Source organism: Protopterus annectens, chromosome 4.part1 (genome assembly GCF_019279795.1).
Source record: "Protopterus annectens isolate FY-2018-M chromosome 4.part1, PAN1.0, whole genome shotgun sequence".
Classification (NCBI taxonomy): Eukaryota; Metazoa; Chordata; order Ceratodontiformes; family Protopteridae; genus Protopterus; species Protopterus annectens.
The window spans coordinates 901546496-901561860 of NC_056734.1; the positions used below are offsets into that span (position 1 = coordinate 901546496).

General features: G+C 31.6%; 1 protein-coding gene across 1 annotated transcript in view; it reads left to right on the forward strand.

Annotated features, from left to right (window-relative positions):
• LOC122801335 (integumentary mucin C.1-like) overlaps positions 1-15365 on the forward strand; it is a 742183-nt gene that overhangs the window by 360475 nt on the left and 366343 nt on the right. The window contains exon 4 of the mRNA XM_044070874.1: positions 4193-4429. Within this exon, the coding sequence (XP_043926809.1) occupies positions 4193-4429 (237 nt within the window). The remainder of the gene's footprint in view (positions 1-4192; positions 4430-15365) is intronic.

Below are 15365 nucleotides of genomic sequence, written 5' to 3' on the forward strand. Positions count from 1 at the left end.
AAAGCTCAAGACAAATAAAGCACCTGGCCCAGACAATTTGCTACCAGAAATGTATAAATTGATACCCAATCAAGCCATATCTTTATTATTAAAAGCATATGATATAGCCAATAAAGATTTGAATATACCACCCTCTTGGAAATATTCATTAATATCCCCAATTATCAAACCAGATAAAGATGAGAAACAGTGTTCCTCCTATAGGCCAATATCATTACTCAATATAGACTACAAGATGTTTATGGCTATATACGCAGATAGGATCAAACACTTTCTTCCTTTCTTAATTCACAAAGATCAAACAGGTTTTATTAAAGGAAGAAATACTTCAGATAATATTAAAAGAATACTAACATTAATAGATTATAGCAAACATAAAGTCCTAAATTTAAATGTAATCTCATTAGATATTAATAAAGCTTTTGATTCGGTTAACTAGAACTTTCTTTCACTAGTTTTAAAAGAATATAACTTTCCTTCTAATTTTAATAATCTTATCCAAATACTATATGAAAAATCTACTGCATATGTTAAACTGGGATCATATAGATCAGGCCCTATAACAATCAAAAAGGGAACTAAACAAGGTTGCCCTTTATCACCATTGTTATTTGCATTACTCATAGAACCCTTTGCAAATCAAATCAGATCAAACAATAACATAAAGGGCATTTGTAGTAATAAAATGTTAAACCTTAAAATCCAACTCTTTGCTGATGACATACTATTAACTCTCTCAGATGCAAATGAGTCGTTGAATGCTCTATTTAACTCCATGAATAAATTTCAAAATATTTCAGGCTTAAAATTTAATGAAAACAAAACTAAAATTATGCCCTGTAACTGTAAAAAAAAAATAATAATATAAACAAAAGATTTTCCAAATATATTGTAACAGAAAGTAAATTATTATATTTGGGAATAAATCTACTCAATGAATTAACAGATTCTCTAATGTTTAACTATAATAAAATACTAGACAAAATAGAACAAACAATTGGTTATTGGAATAAATACATCTTTTCAACAGCAGACAGATTATATCTTATTAAAATAATAATATTTCCCAAAATATTATACTTAATACAAAATTTTTCATTGCCACCTCCCAAATATATTATTCTAAGATACAATAAACTAATTTTAAATTTTCTATGGTTTCCAAATAAACCCCGTATAGCCTTAAATAAACATTTGCCAGATTGGGAAGATGGTGGAATTAATTTACCGGATATTGATTTATATATTACCTCATCTGTTATTAAAAACATAACACTATGGTTAAATAATTCATACACACCTATATGGAAACAAGCCCATGAGCAGATTTACATAGAAATCAATTATAATCACATACAAGACAACTTAACAGTAATACCATCACCCCTTATATGGATGTTAAAAGATTATTTTTAGGAAAAGGAATAATATTAATAAATTGCCATCAAACTATGTAAGCTCTACACTTTCAGTGTTCAGAACATATATAAACAAAATACCAAATATTAATTCTTGGATTTTTCTTATTTTCCCTATAGCTTTTACACCAAATATTCTAGATACATTCCAAATATCTAAAATAAATATACTTAAAGAAGAAACATTACTCGTTTGGCATCAACTTATAGAGAAAGGGAAAATTCTAACAAAGGAACAGATAATTTATAATTATAATATAAATAAAGATAATTGTCTGTTTTTACAAAATCTAAGGCATTTTCTTATAAATAAAATAGAACAAATGCAACCTTCAGTTAGACATGAAGCTCCAAAACTCATTGAATACCTTATTCTTATCATAAAACAGCCTTATCAGGGTAGATGTTATTTGTCTAATATCTATAAAATTGTTAAAAAAAAAACAAAAAACTATCATGAAAAATCATACTGGGATTATTATACTTTAATAAACAACCATCCTCCAGTTGAAGAAGAAAAAAGTAATATTCTAAAATCTTCCAAATTTTCTACATTATCAAAATACTGGCAATTATTCACTTGGAGATATCTACACATAAGTTTCTATACACCACATAGGTTAGCCAAAATGTATTCTATTGAAGATCAATGTTGGAGATGCCATACCAAAATAAAAGCAGATTGGCAGCATGTTTTTTATGAATGTATATGTCTCAATATGTACTGGAAATCCATTAAATATTTTTTTCAGACTGTTTATAATGATAATTTTCAATTAACAAAGTCTTTAATTTTATTCAACTCTCCTATTCCAAATTGTGTACCAAAAAAGACACTAAAATCCTATGGTCACTATTGGCAATTTCACGTAAAATCATAACTATACACTGGAAAAATGAGGCTTTGCCTACGTTCAAGGAATTTGAGACTTTAACAACAACAGTTGCTCACATGGAAATATTAACAGTGAAGAGCAGAACTAAAAGATCTACTTCTTACTATTACTCTTGGATGAAAGTACTGGAAATACTCGAAAAGATCGAAGAAGATATATCATCTTATGTTTCTAACTTTATATAATATAGAATTTCAATGTTATTTGCATAGACACCAATGTAAATAGTTATATAATGGTTTGAAGTTAGTAATGTTTTAGAATTGTAAATATGTTATTTATCTTTATTTCATGTAATGTTTAAGACATCTTATTTGAAATAATAAAAAAAATATTTAGTGGAATAATAGTAACAAATATTTCACCTCTTTGCTGTCAGTGTGACTCATCACTACTTATGGTTGTGTGACCTGGCACTCAAATAAAATATTAGAGTAGCAGTGGCACAGGGGTGCAGGGAGTTGGGCCTGAGCTTGCTGGTTTGCAAAAATTTGTCTAAAATTATGTATAATGTTTATGTGCTTTACTTTGCTAGTTTTAATACAAGATACTCAAGTTGACTAATGTTTTACTGGGTCTGATGACTACTGACCAAATCTGTTTTCAGCCACCATACAAGAAAATGTGATTTGGTTACCTGAAATGTGCTTATGGATGAAAATGTAGCTTACCTTGGTTATTGAAACATCTGTCAGTCAAGATAAAATTATACTACTCCATTGGAAACTAAATAAATTATTTATTCTCCATAGTGCTTTGGCATTTGCCTTTACTGGGTGGCAAATAATCTCAACAAACACAAAAACTTCATGTTATACTTAATCTTATGGGTGCTGGAAGTACTAAGAGCAAGCCACAGGCTTTGTGAAGTGAATATATGGAAAATATGTTGTTTGGTCAAATATTAGAAAATCATCAGTTTCATTATTCTATGAGACACCAACTGATGGAAAATATTGCTAGAGTATCTGTTGTGTCTTTACAGGCCAAAATTGCTAAACTACATCAACTCAGGAAAAAAGAGCTCAATGTATTTTATGGAAAAGAAATATTCCAAGGAGCTTGTTTAGTTTTAGCAACAAGAAGCCGAGTATGATTTAGGTATGCTACTGTTTTTCTTGTAGATGAAGTGGGAGGAGAAAAAAATATGCTTCTGTCATACAGTGTGGATTATTATTCTCATTAACTTACTCAAGAATTAGGATCAGGTACAATCATATCTCTTAAACATGCAAAAACAGTGCTTGTAATAGAACCAACCTAAACATGCAAAACAGTGCTTGTAATAGAACCAACCTAAACATGCAAAACAGTGCTTGTAATAGAACCAACCTAAACATGCAAAACAGTGCTTGTAATAGAACCAGCCTAAACATGCAAAACAGTGCTTGTAATAGAACCAACATAAACATGCAAAACAGTGCTTGTAATAGAACAAACCTAAACATGCAAAACAGTGCTTGTAATAGAACCAGCCTAAACATGCAAAACAGTGCTTGTAATAGAACCTACCTCTTCACCTGCAACTGTGTATGCTAGTCAGTAGATAGAAGAGGTCAAGCTGGGTATTGTATTCAGTAAAATAAAGTAGCCTAGTTAGTAAAATGACAGGTTATGCTCAGTCATAAATAAACATGTTTTTTTTCTAATTAATGCTCACTGCATAAATACCCACATTATTTTTTCTTTGAAGAAATCATGGCTACTTTAATTGGAAATATATTCAGTCTTTAGCCATAAAATATTACATGATTATATAAATGACATGTTTTAATGGATGATAATTTTTTATGCATTATGAGGGTGTTTATTGTAAGATGTATAGGACATGATTACATGTTTGTTATGACATAACTAATTTATTTTTACTGTGTTTAGCAAGCACACCAACAACTACAACACCAACTAGTACTACTACAACTATGAGTACAACTACAACTACAACACCAACTACTACAACTACAACCACAACTACTACTACTACTACTACTACTACTACAACAAGTACAACAACAAGTACAACAACAACAACAACTACAACTACACCTACAACAACAACAACAACAACAACAGCAGGAACAGGAACGACAACAACAACATCAACACAACCAACTGGTATTACTGGAGTATTAGACAGCTATATGCTAGCTATTTGTTAATCCCTTGAGAGCCAATGCCTTGTATAGAGTCTGTAATCCATTCATCACTAATCTATATCACCCATTCCATGATTAAAATCATCCACTGTCTCGGTCTAACCTGTATCAACAGCAGGTTGTCAGACATGGAGGCATGGCTACATGTTACTAAGGTCCTAGCACATATTAAAATGCATCATACATGCAAGCATAACATGCTACTAGATGAATATGGATGACTGGTGAAAGGCAACAGCAGTACATGTGATCCTCAGAAAGGTGAACATTTAGATAAAAACTGGGGAATGTGTAGTAATTCTGAGTTTGTGGAATTTCAAAGTATTTCTCCAAATCCAAGGTAAAATAACCATGATGTTATTATTTAGAAATAGCTGTGTTTTAAGGAGTGCAGGGGAAATCTGTCTTACAAAATGTTTTAAAAGTTTAATGGGAAATTTTAAAATTCATTGTTTTTTTTTGTGAAACTTACACTTTTAGCTTTTCATATTATTTGTAGTCATTGTATAAGGTTTTGTACTTCCAGTAGGTAGCCACTAAATATTATTGGTGTAGCTAAATGGATAGACTCACTTCACAACTGCATTAGTTCTGATATAGATGGAATTTACCCATCATTTGTAAAAATAAAGACTGCATAGTTTGCCATATCTGCTACATTATCAGCATGTACCATATTCAGCAGTCTTACCCCATGATATGGAAAATAGCTGCTTTTATACACATGCAAATTGCCCCTTAACCTGTATCATGGAAACTGGCTACTATCATGCCCATCAAAAAATGCCACCTAATCTGTGGCATGGAAACTGGCTACTAACATACAAACCTCCTAAAATTTACCTCATCCTGTGAGGTAGAATCTGATGCTTTTTGATTCAGTTGAGTAAATGTCCTTGTTTGGATATATGCTCACACAGGACAGACATGCATACAACAAGTGGAACAATGGTTCATAAGTAAAGGTTACAGGTTTTGCAGATATTTTGAAATGCTTACATGTTTACTAAAGTAAACATCCATAAAGTAACTCAGCTATGATGAACTTTACCAAACAGTATGGGAAGAGTTTCTTTTCCCCTGCTGTTTTTCCTTTGACCAATTCCCATTCTACCTCAGCTTTGGCCCTTCTGATCTTATTTCCTGCCACGTTCATATGATCACTGCTGTGTTTCTCTAACTCGGTGCCAGTTCTTTTTATATGCCCTTTTTATAAATCCCATGAGCCACATGTATTTTCTCTCCCTTTTAGTAACTTCTCAGAGTTCTTGTTTTCCTCTCATTGTTATCATTTCCGTGTTTTACCATTACCTGGCTTCCAACTATGCCTCTACACTAATGTTTTTGTGTTACAGCTTAATGCCTTTCTCTTTAATGTGAGCTGCAGTATGACATGGTATGTTTTTGTCAGTGATTCCTTGATCTTACCTTTCTTAATCCCTTCTGATCTGACCAAAACTTTGTCCAGAACCCTGATCTTTCAAGTATTCACCTTTATTTCTTGTTGGGATTCTTCCAGGTCTATTAGTTCAGTTATTTTACTCTCCCTTCCTACCACAGAAGTAACTGACTACAGTCTGTCTCTACCTTTAGAGTGCCTGCTGAAATAAGTCCAGATTCACTGACACACTGTATATCCTTCTGATGTGCATCCAGAACAAAGCTGCACTAAAGTAATATATAGTGTCCCGCGTTTTCTACAATAGGGTACTTTCACACCAATAATTACCTACGGTAATTACTGGCAAGCATGGCAACATTCCTTAATACAAACTGTAATCAAAGCACTAGTGACCAACAATATGTAGTGATATGAATGATGCAATTGAATATTGTAGACAAAGGCACCATGCATAATCATACAATGAAAGGCAAAATGCTACATTGTCAAACAATGTGCAACACAGAGTAACAGCAAGACCAGTATGATACAACAGCCCAGTAGCAACTGCCAGTAATGCACCCATCATATGCTTCACCCCAATAAACTACAGAGGAGGGAGAGATGGAGGGTTACACTAAAGCCCTTATTATACTTCACTATTGGCACCATATCCCCAGGATATACAGTAGCAGTGTGCACAATGTTTCCCTGACCAGCATATGCACATGACTGTGAGCTATATGGCTGCAGCATCATCAGCGTTGTTGTGCACAGCCTGAGGCAGTGCTACCAGGTTGTGCACAAACATATATAAAAGTATACCCCTGAACAGCATAAATGTACATAAAACTTAAGAAAGGAGATACAATGTTGCATTCTGGGTTACATTAACCTTCATAGCCTAAAAACATGTTAGTAGGTTATGCATCAGCATCTATATAAACATATTCCTTGAGCAGCATAACTAAAAACATCATTCAGAAGATAAAATGCACGGTTACTTTCTGGGATGCATTAATTGTACAGTTTGGAATATGTCTCTAGGATATGTGCCAAAATGTAAATTAAATCTATCACTGGGCTCTGTTAAGTGCATAGCATTTTTAGACAAAGGCAGTAATGTTAGAACTCATAGTGACATTAAAGATATGACAAGTTATAAAAAAAAAACTGCTGCAGGATTTACAAATAGGAAAAAGTAATGTTTGCTAAAAGTAAGTCCCCAGCCATGCAGTTCATCAGGAAGATACTCTCCAGTGTGTATAAATCAGCAATATCCAGACATGGCTGTGACAGGCAGTCTAAATATAAAAGAGAGCGATTCATATGCTTACCTCTTTCTTAGTGACCTAGAAAGGCAGACAAAGGCACTGAATTAAGTACAGGTCTTGGGTCAGGTTATAACACATGTAAAATAAAAAGTAAGGTAAATATATAAATGTATAAGCAATACTGAACAAGTCCAACGTATGATATGGAGACATTAAGAGGTAGAACACTTTCAAGCTACTTTTCATGCAAAAATTATATCAAATTGTAATTAGGTGCATAAGCTATTGGACTAAATTTTCTGGTTAAAATTAGACAAGGGGACCTACAAAAGAAGTTTACATATATCAGTAACTGCTGTCAGATATAATACGTACATAATTCCCGGAAGGGGGTAGGAAGGAGCCCATCTTGCAGAATACTCATACAGTTTACACATCTGCTTTAAAGGTAACTCATCACTCAGCTATATCATGTATGCCTTAAGGATCAGTTCTGTAGGACTCATAAATATGAACAGAAATATTGCAAAGGAGTACCACTTACTGGTCCAAACTCGGGTAGGTATGTGTCATTCCCCTGGACACCTGTAGTATGAAACCTGCTCCTCAGCTAGACCAGGCATCATGTTTGTAATGTTCAGAAAATGCTTAGATGAGTGACCATATGATTAACTTAAATATGCTTAGAGCAGACTGTTTACTAAAAGAACAGCTCAGTAGGTTGCTGTTGATCTATGAGAGTGTGCCTTAACCTCCGCAGACAATGTTTTGCTGTCCTTACAAAAGAAAGAGATACGATCATCTTACCACTTCCAAGCTTCATGGCAAATTTAAGATTTGCAGGGGAGTAAACTGACACAGATGTTCGGAGAGTACTTTATTAAGCATTCTTCAAGCTTAAATTTCTCGAACTTACTAGAAAGTATTGTAAATTATTTCACTTAAGGTTATTTGGTTATTTCAGTACTTGTTTTGCTTATTAAATTGAAATGTATAACCTTTTTGAAGTTAGTTTAGTTGAAATTGTTAGCTTTGTGTCTTGAACAGTCGCCTGGCTGCCTAAATATCTAATTGCACCTTCTTCTAGGTAATCCTAAGTGTTTACCCCTGTACTTTTACCCATTTTGGTATTTTTGTATTAAACCGTGGCGTAAGCAAAAATAGCTGATATTGGGCATTTCTTAGTATGCTAGCTATTTGCATAATTAATAGATCCTTGGTTTTGTTACACTGTGTTCTCCTGTTTTAACTTGTTAGATAACATCTACATCAAGCTAATAAAAGTATTTTTGTTTTGACCTTCCACTCTTTTCCTTACTTTTAACACCTAATCTTATATTAAAGTACAATTTGTGGTTGGTTTTCTAATCATGGTGTACAATTTCTGAGAGCAATAGTGGTAATTTGGTGATAGGAAATAATTTGCTGCTGTCTTTAAGGGCTAGGAGTAGATATTATTTTCTGGAGATCTAACAACTTTCTTTCCATTTTTCCACTTAGTTTAACAGTGCTTGTAACTATTTTACCTGGCACTTTCCCCAAATTTCCAGGAGAGTGAGTTGAAATACATGATTTTTTTTATGTTTTTCAAGCTTATACTTCACAAACTGTCCAGGAAAGTACTTTAAGTTAGTACACTTACTTGTTTGGTGCTTTCAGCACCTTTTTCCTTATTTAATCAAATTGTTATTTTTTTTTTATAGTTTGCTTAGCTAAATTTGCTGACTTTGTGTATTGAGCAGTTGTCTGACTGTTTTACGATATGGCTGCACCTCCTTCTAGTTAATCATAGTGTTTTTATATCTGACTTTATACCTTTTACTACTATTTTTTATTAAATTGATATGCAGTAATGGTGGTTAGGGTGCATTTCTTAGTAGCCTGGTTGTTTATGTAAATAACGGTGCCTGCATTTTTATTACACCAATGTTCTCCTGCATTCATTCATTAGATAACATCTCAATTTGGCTAATAAAATGCTTTTCCTGTGATGTTCTACTCTTTTTTTCCTACTTTTGAAATGAAACTTTACATTAAAGTATTGTCAGCTGGTTTTCTAGTCAGGGTGTAAAGTTGGGGTTGAGTAATGGTTATTTGGTTAAAAGGAATAATTTGCTGCTTTTCTGAAAGGTAGACATTATTGGCTTGAGGTCTAGCTACCTTCTTATTGGTTCTTTCACTTTTACCCTCAGTTTAACAGTAGGTGGCAGAACCTAATGCAGCACCACACAATGCAATACTTGACAGATACAGACACTTTATTTTTTTAATTCACCCTTAGGAAACTTAGTTAACACAAACCCACAGCTGTAGTTGTATAAACCACAGAGCCAATCAGTGGTACCTGAAAGCTGATCTCATAGCCAGTATAAAACAATTGTCTACTAGCTACCTTGTATTGCTGTGCAAATCAAATTATTTCTGTCCACATTTACTAATGTACCCCAAATCAATATCCTAACTCTGAGCTGAAATGCTACTATCTCCTCCTATTTGCCCATCAAACAGACAGTTTAACTAGGCTAGACTAAAATATTGTTAACTTGGTTTAATCCATAGGTAAAATAACAGCATATAAAATGACAGCATATAAAATGAATGGAAACACAACTTAGCGCTTTCACCCTCCTATTGAGGGCATCATCAGAGTTGTGTATAAAAAATATACGTTGAAGTTTAAATAACGTCCTTGAAAAACACACCTCCTAACAAACACCAATCAGATTAATCTATTCAAACAGTAGGTCGTTTGAAATTCTTGTATAGTGATCTATGTAATACAAAAATGTTACAAAAAAACTTCTATAAAATCACACCACATCATAGACTATTACATTTACACTGTTATTAAAAATAAAAATAATAAACTAACAAAAAATAATGAACAAATCCAATAAAATGTAATTTATATAAATACTGTAACACCTAACAAAAGAATAGTAGTATGGTAATAAGGTTAAGCACTAATACCAAACAACAGTGTGTGTTACAATTAATGTTAATGTGTATTCCTATTGTATTGTCAATGCCCTATATTTCAACAAACTTGCTAATGAAATGTGTTCATTAATGCATTCAGCCTAAGTTGCCATATAACCTCTTTTACCTCCAATAATAACTTTTCATCACCCCATTGTCTCTATAGAATTCTATCAATAATAAAAAACAAGAATTTTTTAAAATTGTCACATCTAATACTGTGAGTGTATAGTGCACTTGCTGTTTTCTTGTTTTTAATATCCCTAACATGTTCTAAGATTCTCAATCTCAGCTTTCCGTTCCATATAAACATTGTATGATGAATAAATGTGGATTTTGTAGTACGTGTAAGTACATTAATAATGGGCCATACGTTTCAGTGCACAACTACAATAAAACTATAGCTAGTCCAGGGCAAGTTAACTGTAATACTAGGATGGTGGTGTACTTGGCTACATGTTTGTCATGTAATACATTCTATGTGGGTAAAACCATTAGAAAGCTGAGATTGAGAATCTTAGAACATGTTAGGGATATTAAAAACAAGAAAACAGCAAGTGCACTATACACTCACAGTATTAGATGTGACAATTTTAAAAATTCTTGTTTTATTATTGATAGAATTCCTATAGAGACAATGGGGTGATGGTTATATGGCAACGCTGAATGCCTCGAGACCAACAGGATTAATGAACACATTTGTAGCAAGTTTGTTGAAATATAGGGCATTGACAATACAATAGGAATATACATTAAACACTGTTGTTTGGTATTAGTGCTTAACCTTATTACCATACTACTATTCTTTTGTTAGGTGTTACAGTATTTATATAAATTACATTTTATTGATTTGTTCATTATTTTTGTTAGTTTATTATTTTATTTTTAATAACAGTGTAAATGTAATAGTCTATGATGTGGTGTGATTTTATAGAAGTTTTTGTAACACTTTGTATTACATAGATCACTATAATTTCAAATGACCTACTGTTTGAATAGATTAATCTGATTGGTGTTTGTTAGGAGGTGTTTTTCTTAAACTTCATTTTATACACAACTCTGATGATGCCCTCAATAGGAGGGTGTGTGTTTCCATTCATTTTATATGCTGCCATTTTATATGCTGTTATTTTACCTATGGATTAAACCAAGTTAACAGTGCTTAAGAGCTTGTTACATCTTGTGGTTATTTCAACGGAGACGACAGTGGGCACAGTTCCTGGTTTGGCTATTTTTTCAAGACCGTATTTTCAGTGAGTGTGAGCTGTAGACTAAAATATTGACTGCATTAGATCAACTTTGTGCTCAGAACATAAATTAATCTACTTCTGATATTTTTCTAGTATTGATACTTTAACCCAGGAACAGAAACAGTATTATATTTTCTTATTGTTCCCTGACAAACAATGCACCCTTGTTCAAAATGGAATGTTCGCACACTAGTCTACCCTCTGTTGTTATCTTTGTAGCCCTTGGTATACTCAGGTAATGTAAGAATTGCCTGATGCTCACAGACCATGATCTTTTACTAACGCTGCACTATTTTTTTTTTTTTTACTCAACAAATTTTTATTTTGTTTTTTGAGAAGAAATACAAAACCAGTAAAATTAGATTACAATTCAATAATAGTAAAAGGAACAAAAACATTATTTACAATATTTACAAGTGACCCAAAGGAGAAACAGTACAATAATAATTAATAAAAAATCCAGAGAAGAAGAAGAGAGAAAAAAAAAAAAAGTCCACAAAAGTCTATATCTTTTTGAACTCATATGATGGAGATTGTGTCTAGTTGCATTTCTTCTATGAGTGGAAGTATTTTATTCCAGGGGTTGTCTGACCATTTTCTGGGGAACATTCTTTCTTCCTTGACTTTTATCTCCTTTTGTGCAATCTCCTTAAGTAGAAATATAAAGTCTTCAAAACACGGAGGAGTTGCAGATTTCCATTTCCTTGTGATACACTTTCTAGCAACCGCCAGAATAGTACATAAAAGATATTGATCTCTTTTATTCATAACTACTAATTCATCTATATTCAAAAAAAGACTTTGTTAAAACAAATGTATCATTATAAATAGCTTGAAGAAAATTGCCAATTTTCTCCCAAAACGTTTTAATACAATCATAAAATATATGAGACCAATCCGCTTCACAGCTTAAAGAGCATCTCCAACAAATAACATTTTGATTTGAGTTGAATTTAGCTATTTTATTTGGAGTATAAAAGGCTCTATGCAAAAATTTCCAGGTGAAGATTCACCATGTTTGTGTATTAGAAGTTAGTTTAATGGAGTATAGAAGATTATTTTTACAATCGTTTGACAGATTTGTTGATAAACCTCTAGATATAAAATTCCAAGTGCTTTGATCTATTTTAGCCTTGTAGACTATTAAAATCTTGTATAGTTTAGATGTTGAATTTGGCCAGTTATGGTTATCATAAATCAGTTCTTGAATATAGTTTATAAGTTTTGGCTTAGACTTGAAGGACGAATCATTAATAATTTTGCATACATTTTTAGAGTAGAGTAAAATTTTCTGGAGACTTACTCTGTCTACATTTTTATATTAAATTCATTTGCAACTTGTTGACTAGTTAATGTTTTAAGATTATTTATGCATTGGGCCCAACATATGAGATTATTAGATTCCCAATTAATGAGGGTGTTATCATGAATTTTCTTTTTAAATTTCTTTGATGTATTAAATGGTAATAACAGTTCAAACCATACTTTTATGTCAGGATTTGAGTTTATAAAGGATCTGAATAAATTATAAATATTATTTAAATATGATAGATTAGTAGGTTTTGTTATGTTATTTTGAAGTTTAATGCATAATATATGCCAAAATCTATTTTTGTGAATATAGTGTGATGTATTATTTATTATTTTGTTTTCGTTTAAAAAATAATCATATGCAGAGATTTCCAAGCAGAAGAGAAATTTGGATTTACCCAGTTTAAAACTAGTTGAAAATGGAGGCTTTGATATACGTCTCTATATCTGGAAAATTAATTCCCCCTAATTCCCATGGTCTAATGTGATGAGAAAAAGCAATTCTATTCCTTTTTGGATACCAAAGAAAACATAATAGGCTTTTGCTAATTTCTTTCAGAATTTTTTTATTTGGAATTATAGGTATTGCTAGTGCTATATAATTTATTTGTGGTAGAAGAATCATTTTTATTAGCTGCAATCTGTCCTCAAATTTTAGAATCAATTTATTCCAATTTTCCGTACGTGTTCTTATTGAGTTTAAAATTTTATTATAGTTTAGTGTCAGAGTAGTATCTATTTTATCAGATATAATAATTCCTAGATATTCTAAAGTAGAGACTTTTTCTCCAAGTATATGATATCTACTCAAGTGAAGGTCCCCCTTTCTGTTAAATAAAATATGTTTTGATTTAGATTTATTAAAACAAAGGCCAGAATTTAGAAAAAAAATTTCCACTTGCATTTCTAGTTCATGAAGAGATTCATTATTTGGTGATAAAGTTAGTAGTATATCATCGGCAAACAACATAACCTTGGAGTTAAATTTATTATGAATACTTAAGCCTTCAATTTTTGAGTCACTGCGTATTGTAATTGCAAATAGCTCTATTGATAAGGCAAAAGAATGGGAGACATAGGACAACCTTGTTTAGTGCCTTTAGTTATTTTGAAAGCTTCTGATGTAAATGGACCTAATTTTACATAGGCCAAATTATCTTTATATATATTCTTTATCATATTAATAAAATTTAGAGGAAACTCAAAAAGTTCTAGAATTCTAAATAAGTAGTCCCAATTCACTGAATCAAATGCTTTTTCTATATCTAGCGTGATTATGAGAGCCTCTATATTATCTCTATTTAATATTTCAATAATGGTTAGGATTCTTTGTATATTGTCGTAAGCATGTCTGCCATAGATGAAGCCTGTTTGGTCCTCATTTATGATTTGAGTCAAGGATTTTTTAATTCTATTGACTAATATAGACATAAACAATTTGTAATCGTTATTAAGTAGAGAAATCGGTCTATAAGAGCTACAATGGGAGGGTCCTTGTTCTCTTTTTATTGGAGTAATTAATGAATATCGCCAGGAAGGTGGAATTATGTTTTGAGCTTGAATTTCATTTAGAGACTTATGAAGTAAAGAAATTGCAGAATTTGGGAATATCTTGTATAATTCCATTATTATTCCATCTATTCCTGGGGCTTTATTATTTTTACTCTCCTTAATTTTGTCATTTATTTCCTTGAGGGAAATCGTTTTCAATATCAATTTTAATTTTTCAGGTAATCTGTTTATTATAGGATTGCTAATTTTGACTCTATTAAAATAGTATTGTCTTTATTGTTTCCAAAATGATTAGTATAATGAAATTTAAAAGCTTCTAGGATATCATTTATGTCTGATACTTTTTATTACCTTTTCCTTCATGTATAATATTTGTAATATTGTTTTCTATATTTTGCTTCTTTATTCTCATTGCTAAGTTATGTAAGTGTTTTGGAGATGTTGAGAGTGAACTAAATTTTAGTTTTCCAAAGCCAAATTAGTCTTATGAGTTAAAATTTCATTATATTTTTATTTAAATCTTCAATTTCTTTTTTATTACCTGGGAATTCTTTACGTCAGAAGTATTTGTATTAATTTCTGTTATTTGTTTTTGGATACTGTGCAATTCTGATTCCCATTCTTTTGTTTTGTTTTTAAACCAAGATATGATCCTACCATATAAGAAGGCCTTTAGAATGTCCCATATTATTATATTTTTAGATCATCAGTAGAATTTATTTCTAAAAAATATTGAATTTCTGAGTCTAGCCATGGTTTAAATTGTTTTAATTTAGTAATGTAAGCTGGTATTCTTGAGGCAAAATTTAGTCTTTTAAAATCTATTTGTAATTTAAGGATTAGGGCATTATGATCAGAGAGTGGGCATGGGATGATAGAAAATTTTATTATCTTCCTATTTAAGTCTGGGGATATAAACATTTTATCTATTCTTGTTTTAGTATTAAAACGATAATCACTATGTGAGTATAATAATGAGTTAGATTCTTTGAAACTAAATGTATCAATTAATTTTAAGTTTTCTGTCCATTTCTTAAGGTATTTACCTGTGGAAGAGAGACATAGGTTCCTCTTGTTGGTTGTCTCAGAACTATCTAGAATACAGTTAAAGTCTCCTCCTACTATTAGAATACCTTTATTTACCCTATTAATTAGCTCTATCTGCTTTTTAACTGTAGATAGTCCTAT